Raw genomic sequence first — 15,171 nt, 5'->3', positions numbered from 1 at the left:
CAATTCAGGCCAGCCCCCGGTCTTCAAAGCGGGCGGGGCGAGCCGGTTCACCAACCCTCGAGATTTTAAATTAAAAAGTTCAACCAATAAAAAAATCTAAAAACAAAGATAACAAAACATAAAAAATTCATACTAAAACAATTATAAATTAAATAAAATTCATTAACAATACTTAAACCATTATAAAATAATATAATATTTCAAAATCAATCGATTATTGTATAGTGTTGTACGTCGATTATGATATTTAATATATATCATTATTATTTAGTTTGATTTACACTTTAAAAAATATAAAGATATATTTTTTTATTTTGAAAAAATAATTTATTTGTATATATTTTAATAAATAAATAAAAACTAAATTTTAATATTGGTTATGGTTATCAATAATATTTTTATTTTTATTATTATTAATTTTATGATATTTACACTTATTAATTCAAAGATTATTAATATCTTTATTATTAACAATATTATTTTTATTATCTAATATTATGTATTGTTTCAAATAAGTAAACTTAGCAATGATATAATAGTAAATTTATTAATATTTAAAAGCTAATAACATATTAAAAATGTTGAATCAAACCATCTTAATATTATCACATAATATTTGATTAGTAATATATCAATCTTGTTATCTATAGCGTAATCAATCATTTATTCATCTCATAACTTATACTAAACAGACCCTAAATGTATATAGATAAATAATATATGGGTAAAAAATTGTTTTTGATTGACTTCAAACAACACACAACCGCCAAAAGAAAAGAGAAAAAATAAACAACTCAAATAATTTGAAGGAAATGAGGCTTACAAATGGGCAACTAATCTCTGATTGATGTAGAAACACATGCAAATATATTATTTTTGACTACCATGACAATTAAGAAAAGATAAAACTTTTTTTTTTGTTTTTCTTGCAGAAGAAAAGATTCACTTCACACTCTTTTTCTACGCTCAGTCTCTTGCTAGTCACCACCCAATTCTCCAAATCTTTGCCAATTTCTCAAAAGCGAAAGCTTTCCTTACTTTTGCTTTTTGAAAATTTTCTCCTTGCAACAATATAAATCTTCATTTACCTGCATTGAATAAATACACCAACATTCATAAGAAATTGAACCAAAGTTTTGATTCCCTCTCATAAGAAATATGATCGGAAAGGACTTTGTGACAGATTTTTCAACAAGAGTGACACTGGTAACCATTTGGCTTATGCAGAGTATATGATTGTAAGCTCCACAAAGATCAAAACAAGAATCAAATGTTAATCGGAAGAGGTTGCAAGAAGGCTCATTTCTTGGTTTTATTTTTATTTTTAGCAAAGATCTTATTGACTCGTCCATGGGAATGTCAAAAACTCTATGCTACATAATCAGTTAAAGTAATAATTGAAAGGTTTTAACCTGTAAGTTCATATTGTGCCTAATTTTACTGTTTTCGGACGTAGGAGAGCACACGAGCAGGCAAAATAATGCAAGTAATAAATATAAAGTAAAGTGAAAATATAATACTAGTGATAAAGAGTGATATAATAATCAAAGAGGGTGGGGCTTACCTTTTTTTAACTCTTCTTTTTCAAGAAGTTTTTGGGGTAGCTTGCTTGAATGCAACAGTGGAAGCTATTCCACAACTTCTCCTCTGATGTTCCAGCACTAGCTGTTCAGCAAACCATTCGAGTTTCTCGAAATTGCTCCTCTCTCCTATCCTCTTACCTTTGAAGAGGACCGATTCGACGTTTTTTTGCTTCAGCATATCATCGGCCGCTCCGATCGTCGACCCATGTTGACCCAAGTTCGTTCCATTAGCCTGCGACTTGAAAATTCAGTCAGAGTATCAGCAAACACGCTATATTAGATTGGATGTAACTCGAGAGTATAGCTCAATACAGAGTAGGGATCCTTGTAAAAATAAAACAGTATTAACATAGCAGTAGATCAGAACCAAGGTTTTGATTACGGCAATACAAGTTTCCATGGTGAAAAAACAAGTAAAATAAATAGAATAAGGGGCAACTCGTCATGCCCGTGTCCCATCCCCTTCATATTTTATCAAAAGATGCACCTAGCATAATTATCAATTTTTTGTGAACATAATAATGCAAATAACTAGCAACTAACACAAGAACTTGCAGTATAATCACAATTCCCAACTCAGATTCAAGAAGACAATCAAGTTTTAATTAGCTCATCCTTCCCATACTTATCCGATCCCCTAACTGCTCATATGGTCTAACAGTACAATATATGTTTTTTGGTCAATTCCATGATATTCAGATCATATATAAATAAACTTCAGCAAGATCACAATCACCAATATGCATATGTTAAAGTACACCTGGGAAAAGAATCAACAGATAAAACCGATAAACTTAATATGGTGCTGGACCATAATAGAAAAGGTGTAAATAGACCCCACACTATGCCAGTGGTCCGAACAATTAGCTAGGCGACATACAAGATTAGGAAGAAAAATCAAACCCTTGCAGTTAATTCAAGCACGAGATCTGTACAAAACGAAATGTTCAATTGTGTGAAATCTTGATTTTCTTGCTGAGTTGCATTCGATATGAATTGCACCCTACATCTACTCTGAAATTAAAAAGTCCTAGTTTTAAACGCAATTTTCCAAAAAATCTAATTTTCGTCTCCTCACCCTCCAACCTTGCTCACCGAAAACCCCAAGTTCACGAGGAAAGTACTCCACTGACATAACTCCCCCCCGGTGAAAATGTGAAAACTGAAAAGATAACTAGCTGTGTATCGATTTACCCCTAATGGAAGTGGCACCACAAGCGTAGAAGCCTTAAAAATACTGGATAATGTGAAAAGGGCAATTAACACCAGCCAGCCAAACATGTGACTAGCTGAAAATGTAAACAACGTAAACACAAATTAAACAACGAAGTGTTGTATGTCGAGGTAAATTTGCCAGAGTCGACGTTTACGCAAATTAAAAACAGTGTTGAGTTAAGAAAAACCAAGAAACTATAAAGGCATTCAACCATAAAGCAATGATTTACGAAAGAACATCCTTTCACATTAATTGACAATAGAACTACATATATGCACTTTATGAAGGTTGTCCATACGCATGTGATAAAATATACCATCCTAGAAAACAGTACTGAATGAAGGTAACAAAGTCCATAAATGTTTGGAACACTCCATTCAATATATGCTGACCATGTTGAGAGATGAACTCCCTAACTAAAATAGAGAAGTAATTAAGACGATCCAATAAACTGAGGGAAATTCATTTCACTTGTTTGTTATCTAAAAAATATGAGAGTATTCTTGCCATTTGAAACAAAAAGGCATCTTGGTCTCAACACTATTGCCAATTGAAACAAAGGACAAAACGATTCTCAATGCCCCTGTCTGCAAATGCTGCTGGTCACTACTCAGATCTCTGGCCTGTTCGCTTCCTTTACTCAAGTGCACGTTCCTCTCCATAACAAGGACACTGAAATAAATTGCATGCTCCCAAAATGTCTACCTTAGTCCATCCCGGCCCCAGCCTGTCTAATCTCACCAAAACCTCCAAACTAAATCTTGTATCCGTTAATAAAATTTGTTATTTTTCACATTTCAAAAGTAAACTGAGAGCTCCGATGATACATTTAAATGATAAGTTCCATTAAAAAAAATTTACATTGAACACCTAAAAGGCGAAGCGGTGTACCTGAATGCGGACGTAATTGCTGCTACGGCTGTCACCGAAAGCCAAAGCTACGGCTTGGTCAACCAACTCAGCGGAGCCATCGGCCGAAATCCTAGCCGACGGCCGAGCCCAATCTTTAGACTTCCATTTCTTGACCTCCTCATAGTCAAAGCTGCCTCCGAGAACCTGGCCGCCCGCTCCGAGTGAAAGTACCAAAATATCCTCAACCCCTTTCACAAAAGGGAACTCCTGTTTGTTATGCAGCACGTGGGTAATAGCCGCCGCCGTTGGATTGTTCATCGCCAACCCTCCGTCCACACTAAAGCAACGTGTCGACCCATCAACCGACTTCATGCAAACCGGGCCGAAAAACCCGGGTTCTGCTGCTGTGGCCATACATACCTCCCAGAGGTTGAAATCGAAGCTGTCTGATTCGAGAGCATCTGCTCGGGAGAATAGAAACGGCGCCATACTGGCAAGGTCGTAGCAAGGTATCAAAACCGGTTTCAAAGTATTTTTCAACGTTAAGCTTCGCCCGGTTTTCTCATCCTTGAAAGCTTCCTTTATCGCCTTCTCTAAACTCGTGGCGGAAAAATCAGCGCCGCCGGTTTTCCTGAAAAATCGCTTGAGTATGTGGCCCTTGTTATTGCGTGTTTTTGCGGGGTGGCAGGTTTTTTCACTCTCCGATTCCAGAAACTTCCACGTGTCATCTGCGTGGAAGATCGGGTGGTTCTGATCGTTGGTGGCGAAAAGCATCGCCGTGAAAATACCACCTACACCGGCCCCGGCGGCAACGTCGAAATAATCAGCTATTCTGGCGTTTGGATTGCCAGACTTACTTTTCAAGGCAGTCTCCAAAAACGACAGCACTTTACCCGATAGAATGTTCTGCATCCCACCGCCATCTATGCTGAGGATGCATGTCTTCCACCTCTGGTTTTTCATTGCCTGAAAGCCATCTTCTCCTTTAAGCACGACATCGTTTCCTAGCTGCTGCTGCTGCTCTGTCAGCTGCTTCGGAACCAATATGTTCTGATCATCACAGCCAAATAAAAAATTGGATTCCAGTATCGAGAAAATCTCGTAGCTCAATTTATCCGCATCAATAGTGGGTTCTTGTATTCCAAACGAATAACTTTTAACATTATCAACACCAATACGCGCCATTTCTGAACAATTTATCCTCCCGCCAACTAATACATCAGTCTACGTATCTTTTAAGTTAGAATATAATAAGAACTGGTCTGTATGTTGTATGTAGACAGGGATTGCAGACTACAATAGGACAAGGGGTCAAAGGATTAATGCAGCTAACGAGGAATAAGAAAGAAGATGAAGAACGTGACAGAAGCCGGGGAACTAGAGCAGTATTTGCAAAGCGTCTCTCTTCAATTTTGCATTTTATAACCAAAATAAATAATCGATACCTAATATTTAACAATAATACATATTGTATGATTTTATAAACAAATCTGAACCATGCATTAATTTTTTAAAAAATAAATAAATCATTAAGGAAATTTTATGGTTAGAAGTTATATATAATTTTTTTAAAAAAATAAAGTTATATTTAATTTTTTAAGAAAAAAATACAATACAGATTTATTTTAAGCAAGTAGGACCCTTAAAAAATTTGCCTCAGATTTTAATCCATTCAACTGTCAACATATATATTTCGACATCAAAGTCCAGAAAATATTCCAAAGAGGCTTTATTTTTATCATCAAATTATCATGATCTTGTTATTACAGTTAGGCAAAAAGTCATGTGAGACAGTTTCACGGTAATATTTTGTGAGACAGGTCTTTTATTTGGGTCATTCATGAAAAAATATTAATTTTTATGCTAAGAATATTACTTTTTATTGTGAATATCGGTAGGGTTGATCCGTCTCACTAATAAAGATTCATGAGACCATCTCATAAGAGACCAAATCTTACAAGTAATAGTATTTTAAATATAACATTCTCGTACGGATGAATTGAAGTATAAATTTAACACCTCACCAAAATATTTAAAAATTATTTTATTTGTATTATATAATTATTAAGAGATGTCTTATTACTTACTAGATCAAATAACTTCGGTAAATGTCGGGACAAAATACACATTCACTTTCATGGAGGTTCTGAGTTAGATTCTTTCGGGCAAGCTTAAATTGTCTAATGCGGTTCAATTGATTAGAGTAAATTAGAGATGACCATGTTAACTCAAGATTTATCTATACAGTCACCATACGATTTATCTAACTAGAGTAAATTGAAGATTATTGCGTTAGCTCGGATTTGCCTATCGAGTTATAGTGACGTACCTATCGAGTTATAGTGACGTAATGATGGTGAATGGTTTATTTTTTATAAAAATTTCACAAAACTGGCAAAAAATGCGATCATTATCACTTGTGTGAAACGGTGTGGAATGGATCGGAGTAAAGTGGTCCATCCCAGGCCCGCTACGCCCAAATTGCATTAAAATATGTCGAACTCCATCATGGGGTCACTTCAATTTCTTAGTGCTCTCATCTCTGTTTGCTAAGTTTTGTTCAAGATTGAACCGAACTCGACTCGTGACCACAACCTGTCGAGTCAGCTAGCGCCTAGCAAAACGATCCGGAAGCTTTATTCCAGGCAATGTAGCCGAAACCTTTGAGCAACACTCAGGAAAAAAACATCGTCACGCTCGAAAGAAAAAAGGCATACCTTATCTACAGGTATTCTAGGCGATTTAATCAACCACATTGAGAATAAATATTGAGCATCCAACGGTGATGACGAACTTTTGGCCAAGTTTTTGCAGCATCTATAGGGTGAATTAAATATCGTAACAATAAAAAAATAATGCGGTGACCTCGAAAAATCAAATCTAGGATTTCCGGCACATTCCAGGACCAGACTCTTTGAATCTCTGTAGTTTCTTCTGTAGCAGAAACTGTTGTTAGATTGAGCCGAAACTGCTTTGACCCTCTCATAGTTCATCCTTGGCATCATTACTGCTCGCTTCATGGCTTGCAGTAGAATCTGAAGAAGCAGCAGTTCTCTGTTGTGAGGCCGGTTTCTGAAGCTTGAATGGAATGGATGCGTGTTTCTTTAAGAATTTGTAGTAGGCCACCACTGTGCGGTCGGTGTCACAAGTAATCTGCAAAGAATTATATTTAGATACATAATGGTAGTATATTCCTAATACAACGAAGATTTTAGAATACTGAAATAAACTACTGCGTACAGGATCAAAACTTTTGTTGCCAGCTGGGAAGAACAGAAGAGTTGGGAAACCATCTGGCTGTAAAACACACAGTGAAATTAGCATCAGGAATTCTATGCAGAAATTAAGGTTTACCTTCAAAATTAAGGTTTGCTCGAAATCTTTACTTTAAACTTCCCAAATAGGAAAATGGGTTGTCAGAAAACCACATTCAAACAAAACGTGAGTACCTTAGCTCGAGGGTGCTCGTTTGTTGTCCCATCCATCTTGGCGATGACGAGGGAATCTATACCTCTCAAATGCCGGCCAAGCTTGTTGTATATGGGTTCTAAAGATTGACAGTGCCCGCACCAAGGAGCATATATCTATATTTCAAAACAATAATCATAACCCACAAAACAAATACAAATTTAATGATCATCCCAAGTTCGTTCAGGTGCAACACTACTCGGATCTATATCTTACTGTAGGTTGCACTTGGTGTTAAATAGAAATTTTTAGTACTACTGAGACTATAACATCATCACAGATGAGCAGACTTGTACCTCGAGAAGAACGTCTTTGGACTCATCCAACACGATTTCATCAAAGTTATTGCCCACCACTATTTTGACGTCTCCATCATTCTGTAAAAAGAAATGACAAAAGTGGGAAGGGATGTCTCATGGATACACGTCAATGTCCAAGTAACCAATTGAAACGTACTTTTTCAGGTATAGGATCGGATTTGTAGAAGGGCCGAAGATTATCTTGCAAAAAATTCTCTCCAAAAGACTACAAGATTAACAAAATCCTTTAGACCACAATAACTCACAGTTTCAGAAATTGTTCAGTTCCATGAAAACAAGTATTGAATAACCTTGATGCTGCTAATGGTCAATTCTCCATCCAATAAAAACTTCCTGGCATCATCATTTCCTGTGTATGCGATAACCTGGATTTCAAGTTATTGTTATCAGATAAAGGTATCATTATTTAATATATTAATGAATAAATGAAAAAAAATTTATGTGACAAGAAACAACAAAGACAACGGGGAAGATTTTAGAGGGGTAGTTAGCGAAATAACATCAGTCAAACAATTTTCTAAAAAAAATGACCTTATTTGTATTTGAAAACACTCAAATACACTTGTAGAAGGTTATTTTAAAAAAATAAGTTTGACCAAATTTACTCCCAAATATCTCGATTTTAGACAGGGGCATTACCCTTGGAAAGACTCCACTGACTCCAAAGTATTCAGAGACTTCTTTCCCAACATCTTCATTATCCAATTCCACATAAACACATAGAAGCTGCAATAGATTCAATAAAACAATTCACAGTGGAAACATTTATCTGGTATCACAAGTTGGCATGAGCGAAAATGAATGGAGAGGAAATGGCATAGAACCAAATAGCAGGAACCTATATGGAAAGAAACTGAAATTTGCTTTAATAAGTTTAATTAAAATATCATGCTCATTTGGCTAACCATATCACAATGTTAATAGCGCAAAATTAATAATCAGATACAAAACATGCTTCAGTTTTCACCTACAAATTTTTATTTTTATTTTTTTAAAAATAATACAGGCATACCCAACCTCCAAAGTTTCGAAGGTACTGAGATAATAAGAAAAAGAATGCGACTTTTAAAGTTAGACTAAGATACTGCAGATTCTGATCTAGGGAAGAAATGTGCAAATAATCTGTTAATTGAAGCATGCTGTAAAGACTGTAGTCACCTTTCCCTTGACAGTTTTTGCTGCCTCTAGAAACGCTGGATAAAATTTCTCCGAATCACTGGAAGTGGCAAAAAGTATCAACTGTGATAAAAAAAAAAAAAAATAGAATAAAATTAAATCAGCCTACAAATAAATAAATGCAAGGAACACAAAATAGAATTCTTCTTATCTACTGTTAAAGTGGGATCGGCCTATGATACCTGTTTCTTGATCGGATTCTCAAACACTTGTCTTGCACTCTCCCGTGTCAAATTGGTGACAAGAGGATGCTTATTCTCAAATACAAAGTCTGCTATTGCTGACTTAGTGAACTGGCCATCTGCCCGACCACGGAATAATGAACATAATTACAATATGAGGTTAAGTTCTCAAAGAAAGAGACTAGGAGAACTCACCAAAAATGCCAAGTTTTTCAGCTTCTTTTTTAATTACAGCCAAAGCTGGACGTTTGATGAGAGGATCAATGTGGAAAAGTTTTGCCACATCGGAAGATGTTGTCTGGTAAAAGCTAACATCATCTTCGAGCTTTGAGGCAGCACCAAGTTCCTCACTATCCGAAGCCTACACATTCATAGGTTAATCAGTGCTGCTTCACTTCAAAAGAAATTTTTCCAAAGCACATTGATTATCGTCGTGACATGTCAGACCCACACTAAACGAATCATGAATGAACTTCATACCGAGGGAATTAACTAAAATTTAGAAATTTTACTAAAGTCAATTATCCTCTTTAAACTCAGGAAAGACAACCAAGAAGATTAGAAATAGTGGATAACCATACCACCAAACTTTCCAAATAGCCCAAAACTAATATGTCTTGTGATGCCAGAATGCTTTGTGCTTCTTCAATCGTTGTAATATTTTGCAATATCGGTCCTATCTTTTTCTTCAACCAAGAAACAATAGAATCTCTGTAACAAAAATTATTACATTAGAAAATGTCTTGCAACCTAAGCTATCGAATATTTGCAATATCACAGTTGGGAAAGCAATTAAAATCATCAAATTTCCGACCGTTGATAATAAAATCAAATTCTATCGATGAACAACACACGCAGTTTAAAAATTACTCATTTAATACGCAAAAAGTCAAAATTTTACTTGGTGCGGTGCCCAGTATAGGGTTTTTGAATCCCGTCCACGAAGAAGTAAAGAGTAGGAAACCCCTGCACATCGAACTTCTGCGCCAGCTCTGTCTCCTCCGTGGCATCAATCTTTGCCAGCACCACCTCCTCATCCTTAAGCTCCGCCGCCGCTTCTGCGTACTCCGGGGCCAGTGCCTGACAATGCCCACACCAAGGCGCGTAAAACTCCACCATCACAAACCTGTTCTTCTGAAGGAACTCGCTGAAGTTCGATTCCTTCAGAACCAGCACGCGGGTCTCGTCCATCTCAGGCGCACTGTAGCTGTCGTCATCGTCCGTGTACGTCGACAAATCATCGTCGTCCTCTAAATCGTCATAATTTTCGTAATCTCTCGAATGGCCGTAGGGATGAACTGAATCAGATGATTCGGCATAATTTTTCTCGTCTTGCTCAAGAAAAGTGAGATCTTCATCTTGCTCAGGTTTTGACGACCGTATACTTATACTAAAGCAAACTAAGTACAGAAAAACTGAAAGAATCATCACATATTTCATTGCCATTACAAAAAAAAACACCTAAATTTTCGAGAATTCGTTCGTTTATGGGTGTAGTACTTGAAACGACGGGTGAAGGAATGGACGACAAAAGGTGACCGAAAGTGAAAACTGCTGATTTTTTTATTAATTATTATTGTTAGATCGGAAAATGGTTGTGCCGGGATCGAGGGTTCAGGAACACCACGTTGTCAGAGGAGTGAAACGTGGACTTCACTAATTGGTTGAATTGGAAGTTTAACAAATAGTATATTGACACGTGTACTGATTGAGTACATTTGACTTTTACATGACGAGGACGTAAGTCGTCGTCCGAAACGCAGACGCAGAGGGGTGAGGATCCCCTGCTGTGGAGAGAGAAACAGCACAGCGTAATGTGTATTTAAAACAAGGCAACACCATGCTATCAAATTATTATTATTATTTTCTTATTTCCCTCATTTTGGTTTGTTTAATTAATTAATTAATTAAGACAATGAAAATAATAATTATATATTATTTTTTAAATAATGAATTAATTGACGTAAAGTGTATCGATCCTATTAAAAATAAAAAAAAACATAAAAATTTAATTATATCAAATATTTCGGTAGAATAATTCAATGACAAATTAATGAATAATTTGACTTAAAAAATTAAATATGAACAAAAAATTTAAACAAAGTATTAATTTTTTAAATAATTCAATTTATTTTGTATAAAATAATATTTATATATGGTTTAATTTTATTAAGTTAAATTAATAATTATCTCATTTTTATACTGTCTCGAAAAAGTGAAATACATGAAAATTAATGATGCATTTGTATTGTTTATATCCATTTATTGTTAAACCAAAATTGTTAAGATCATGTAATTCAGATAAATGTTACAAAAAATATTGTTACAACTAGTAAAAGTATTATTATTAATATAATACAATTTAATTTTAAAATCATTAAACTTAATAAAATTAAACTATATATAATATTTCATACAAAATAAATTTAACAAAAATTTAATATAAATAATTATTTAAAAATTTACCTTTTAGTTAAATTTTTTTGTTTAAATTTATTTTTTAAGTAAAACTAATCATTAATTTATCACTGATTTATTATATTTGGAGATTTTGGTTTAATTTAATTTTTCTGTAAGTTTTTTAAAATTTTAACAGTAATATATTTTGCATGAATTAATTGAATATTTAAAAATTAATATATGATAATTATTTTTATTTATCTTGTCCTAATTAATTAATTGAGCAAACCAAAATAAGAGAAACAAAAGTTTAAAAAAGAAGTTTTGACAATACACACGCACAGCACCCTATAATGTTTCTCTCTCCACAGTAGAGGATCCTCTCCCGACGCAGAGGATCATACAAGACTGGCATGAGTTTGAATTTAACATTACATATAAATTTTTTTTATTTTTTTCTTATATAATTTGTTACAATTATATATAGCTTCTTTTTTTTTTACTTAGAATAAGATAAATCATTAGAAAAATAATTTACAAACAAATTTTTTATTTTATTCTTATTTAATTTATTAAAAAAATAGTTGTACGTTTTTCGAAATTTAGTTTATATGAGCTCGTATATTAGGTTTCATTTATATTTATTATATTCATATTATCTCTTCTCATGTTGGTTATTCAATTTTATCAACATCAACACATATCAGTTGGAGAATTGAATATTCAAACCTTACCCAAATATCTCAATACCAAATATAATTATATTTTCTCAAATTTGAATTATTTCAAATAAGTTATGAATATTTATTAAATTGTCCGATGATAATAATAAAAAAATAAATATAAGTAAATTAAATATTATAGAAAATATAACAAAATATTTATAATAATAATTTTTTTCACTTCATCCAACTAATATTATCCACAAAAATATATTAGAATTAATATTATAGCCGAAAAATCATATATATATATATATATATATATATATATAAAATCGAGTATTCGGATTGAGTATGAGTAAGATTTTTCAAAACCCGCCTCCATCCTCGTATCCAAAACTCTCGACGCCGATTACAACGTTCATATTATACATTATTTGGTTAGGGTTAAGAGGAAATAGCCATCCATATCCTAGAAAAGTCAATGGGAGCTCGTAGAGTTTATCCACTCAAGTACGCATTCACTGCTAACAGATGTTCAAAGTCGTTAATAAACCGAAGTAGAACAGAATAGAATCAGATATCGATGGTGACGATGAGGGTGATTTATGAAACAACAACACAATTTATTAGTTACAAGAATTTCATAGCCACACAACCATCAGCCGTCTCATCTCCACCATTAACCGCGACGCTCAGATCTTGTCACCAGCCAATCCACAACCTCCCCAAACACAAGCTCCACATTTTCATCTGGTTCTCCCGCTAGCTGGTGCCACATTCCAGGGTAGATCCTAAGGGTCTTATCCTTGGAGGACGCGCGGCTGTAGAGCTCCTCTGCACAAGCCGGATCACACACTATGTCTTCCCCACCATGCACAATCAGAAATGGCACATCAACTTGATGGAACTTCCCTTGCAAGTCCCTGCATACCCTCAACAGTTCTTGTGCAGTGGCTGCACGAGGCCTCAACAAAGGCCTCCTAGGGCTTGCAAACGCCAGCTTTCGCTTCCATTCCACCTTTTGAACAAAGAATCATATGAAAACATGTCACACATGCTACTTAAACTCAGGATGGAAGAATTTCTTTGGCTAATGTTAGTGTTTGCATAGGAGACCGAAGTCTGAACTTTGAACAGCAGTCCCTCATCTAAACCGTCGGCTTTACATGTAATTGTTTAAAAAAGTGACCTCCCGGCTCAGTCATTTTTATACAAAATTGCATATAAATGTCGCGGAGTCACCTTTTCTTGCCTCCAATTTCTTTTTCCAACGAAGTCTTAAAATCGACCGTAAATTCATACAATATTTTCCTTTCCCCAAGAACGTGTTTGGAAATACTGTGATACAAATCCATAAAGCGTTCGTATAACATGAAATAGTCGACATTATCATTCTAATTAGCCTCAAGCTTTTCTATAACTCAGATTTTGCAAATAGTTGCCGAGAATTGATCTTTCAATTTCATCCAAAAATGTCCATTCCAATTCTCCTTGATAAATAGGCATGGCCAAGCAAGCCCACGGGTATGTAATCTTAAGAAATAAAATAAAATTCTCCACTAATTAACCAAATAAATTCCGACGATTCAAAATTTTAAAGCGACGCAACCAGTTTTCCTAGTAATCTACCAAATTCTAAATCATGGCTTCTATTGGATGATTTACAAACATTATCCATCATTCGTGATCACAACCTATCAGATTCCGTCGAGAAACCCAACTACACTATAATAACAAAGTTAAAAAGTGGGGGAAAAGGTTACCTTGAAGGAAACACCGGGTATGGAGCCGCGAGTAGGCACAACGCACCACGTCGGAACCAAAAACGCAGCAAGGGAAAGGAAATGCTCCAATGGCCATGGTGGCTTAAACTTATCACTAATCCCACACATAGCCCCGTTTAAAACGACGCCGTCGAACTTCCTATCCGGTAAAATTCCATCACGGCGAAGCGTTATCAGCAACGCAATAGCACCGCCAAGCGACTCCGCGTACATGAACGCCGGCAAATCCGGCTCATACCTCGCGCGGAAACTGTTGAAGAACAAAATACATTCATCCACAACGAGGTTCATGTCCGGTAAATGAGCAATTAAGCCTTCGGAGAAGCCGTGGCCGAAGTGATCGATAGCGCACACGGCGAATCCGTGCTTGGCAAAGTGCACGGATGTGAGCTGCAGGAACCAGCTGGTTTCTCCGGTGTACCCGTGCACCACGCACACTATGCCTTTAAGCGGGGTTTGCTGCTGAATGGGGGTCCACCACTGGGTGAAGAGCTTGAGGTTCTGCTTGCTGGTGATGTAAGCAGAACCGTGATCGACAGAGTGGCGCGTGTAGAACTCCTCCGTCGTCAGCGAGCCAAAGGGGCTCGTCTCGTTGGCTTCGGCTACAGGGTGAGTGTATTTCATTTTTCGTAGGTTGCCAGAATGCGCCGGGCTAGTTTGAAGCGTGACGGATATCGTGAAGGAGGACGGGAATAACTATGTTAGTTGGGGAGGTGAAAAGCGTGTTACATTTATATATTTATATCGTGCTGAATTTACAAATCTACCCCGGGAACAAACTATGACGGTTTGAATTATTTATGAATTCAATATTGCATACGGAATTACGGATCCTATTACATACCAAGGTATAAATTTAACATATCTGATTTTTTAGAAAAATAGATATAAGTAGATATATATATATATATATATATATATATATATATTGATTTCTTGGTCAGTTATTTTTCCAAAAAGAAAAATATTAAAAATCTAATACACGAGCAATCATGGCTCCAAACAATTTCTTAGTAATTGTTTGGATTTTTTTTTCGCGCTTTTATTTCGTGAAAATAATATATGCAAATAATTACAGTGTGTTTGGCAACCAGGATTTGATAGGATTTCGTGGGATTTGGAATTGGATTTGGAATTGGATTTGGAAATTCAAGTATTTGAAATTCCATTTGGTGTTTTGTTTAAAATTTAAAAATGGTATTTACAAATCCATTTCTTGTTTGGAGAAAAAATGATTCGAATTTGGAATTTTAAAATTTTACTAAACTACCCTTAGAAATCATATAAACATAAGTAACTAAAAAAAGTTTAGAAATTAATATTTCTTCACTATTATTTGTATTTGTAAATTCAAAAATTAATTATTATTTATTAATCATAGTGCACATAAAATAATAATTAAAAAATCATCAAACAACTTCAAACTTTAACATGAAATTAATTATTAAACGTAAAAAGAGGCTTTGATAATTACTATAATTTTTATTATATTAATCAGTAAATAACACAAGAAATTTATAAATTT

General features: G+C 34.9%; 3 protein-coding genes across 7 annotated transcripts; all 3 read right to left on the bottom strand.

Moving 5' to 3' along the window:
- Positions 1-737: 737 nt before the first annotated feature.
- LOC140817213 (patatin-like protein 7) lies at positions 738-5,086 on the bottom strand. Of its 5 annotated transcripts, none has more exons than XM_073176853.1 (3): positions 3,691-5,086; positions 1,565-1,821; positions 738-1,088 (listed from the first exon to the last, which is right to left on the bottom strand). In XM_073176853.1, exons 1-2 carry the CDS (start codon positions 4,834-4,836, stop codon positions 1,585-1,587), a joined length of 1,383 nt encoding a protein of 460 aa, XP_073032954.1. In that variant the 5' UTR covers positions 4,837-5,086; the 3' UTR covers positions 738-1,088; positions 1,565-1,584. The 5 variants fall into 5 exon arrangements, with proteins under 5 accessions (XP_073032954.1, XP_073032955.1, XP_073032958.1 ...); XM_073176854.1 differs by having other exon boundaries at positions 740-1,088; positions 1,565-1,815; positions 3,691-5,084; XM_073176857.1 differs by lacking the exons at positions 738-1,088; positions 1,565-1,821 and adding an exon at positions 2,828-2,872 and having other exon boundaries at positions 3,691-5,085.
- A 1,265-nt stretch (positions 5,087-6,351) lies between these two features.
- Positions 6,352-10,544, bottom strand: LOC140816865 (protein disulfide isomerase-like 1-4). Its single transcript, XM_073176345.1, has 12 exons — positions 9,699-10,544; positions 9,379-9,508; positions 8,993-9,158; positions 8,798-8,916; positions 8,598-8,678; positions 8,079-8,165; positions 7,730-7,804; positions 7,576-7,644; positions 7,416-7,496; positions 7,101-7,235; positions 6,892-6,948; positions 6,352-6,804 (listed from the first exon to the last, which is right to left on the bottom strand). Exons 1-12 carry the CDS (start codon positions 10,241-10,243, stop codon positions 6,634-6,636), a joined length of 1,716 nt encoding a protein of 571 aa, XP_073032446.1. The 5' UTR covers positions 10,244-10,544; the 3' UTR covers positions 6,352-6,633.
- Positions 10,545-12,344: 1,800 nt separating this feature from the next.
- On the bottom strand, positions 12,345-14,355 carry LOC140816909 (caffeoylshikimate esterase-like). Its single transcript, XM_073176406.1, has 2 exons — positions 13,626-14,355; positions 12,345-12,880 (listed from the first exon to the last, which is right to left on the bottom strand). Exons 1-2 carry the CDS (start codon positions 14,268-14,270, stop codon positions 12,542-12,544), a joined length of 984 nt encoding a protein of 327 aa, XP_073032507.1. The 5' UTR covers positions 14,271-14,355; the 3' UTR covers positions 12,345-12,541.
- Positions 14,356-15,171: the final 816 nt, after the last annotated feature.

The sequence above is a fragment of the Primulina eburnea genome, chromosome 16 (assembly GCF_022965805.1).
Source record: "Primulina eburnea isolate SZY01 chromosome 16, ASM2296580v1, whole genome shotgun sequence".
NCBI classification, from domain to species: Eukaryota; Viridiplantae; Streptophyta; class Magnoliopsida; order Lamiales; family Gesneriaceae; genus Primulina; species Primulina eburnea.
Note: the sequence above shows the minus strand (reverse complement) of the source record. Positions and strands in the feature narration are given on the sequence as shown.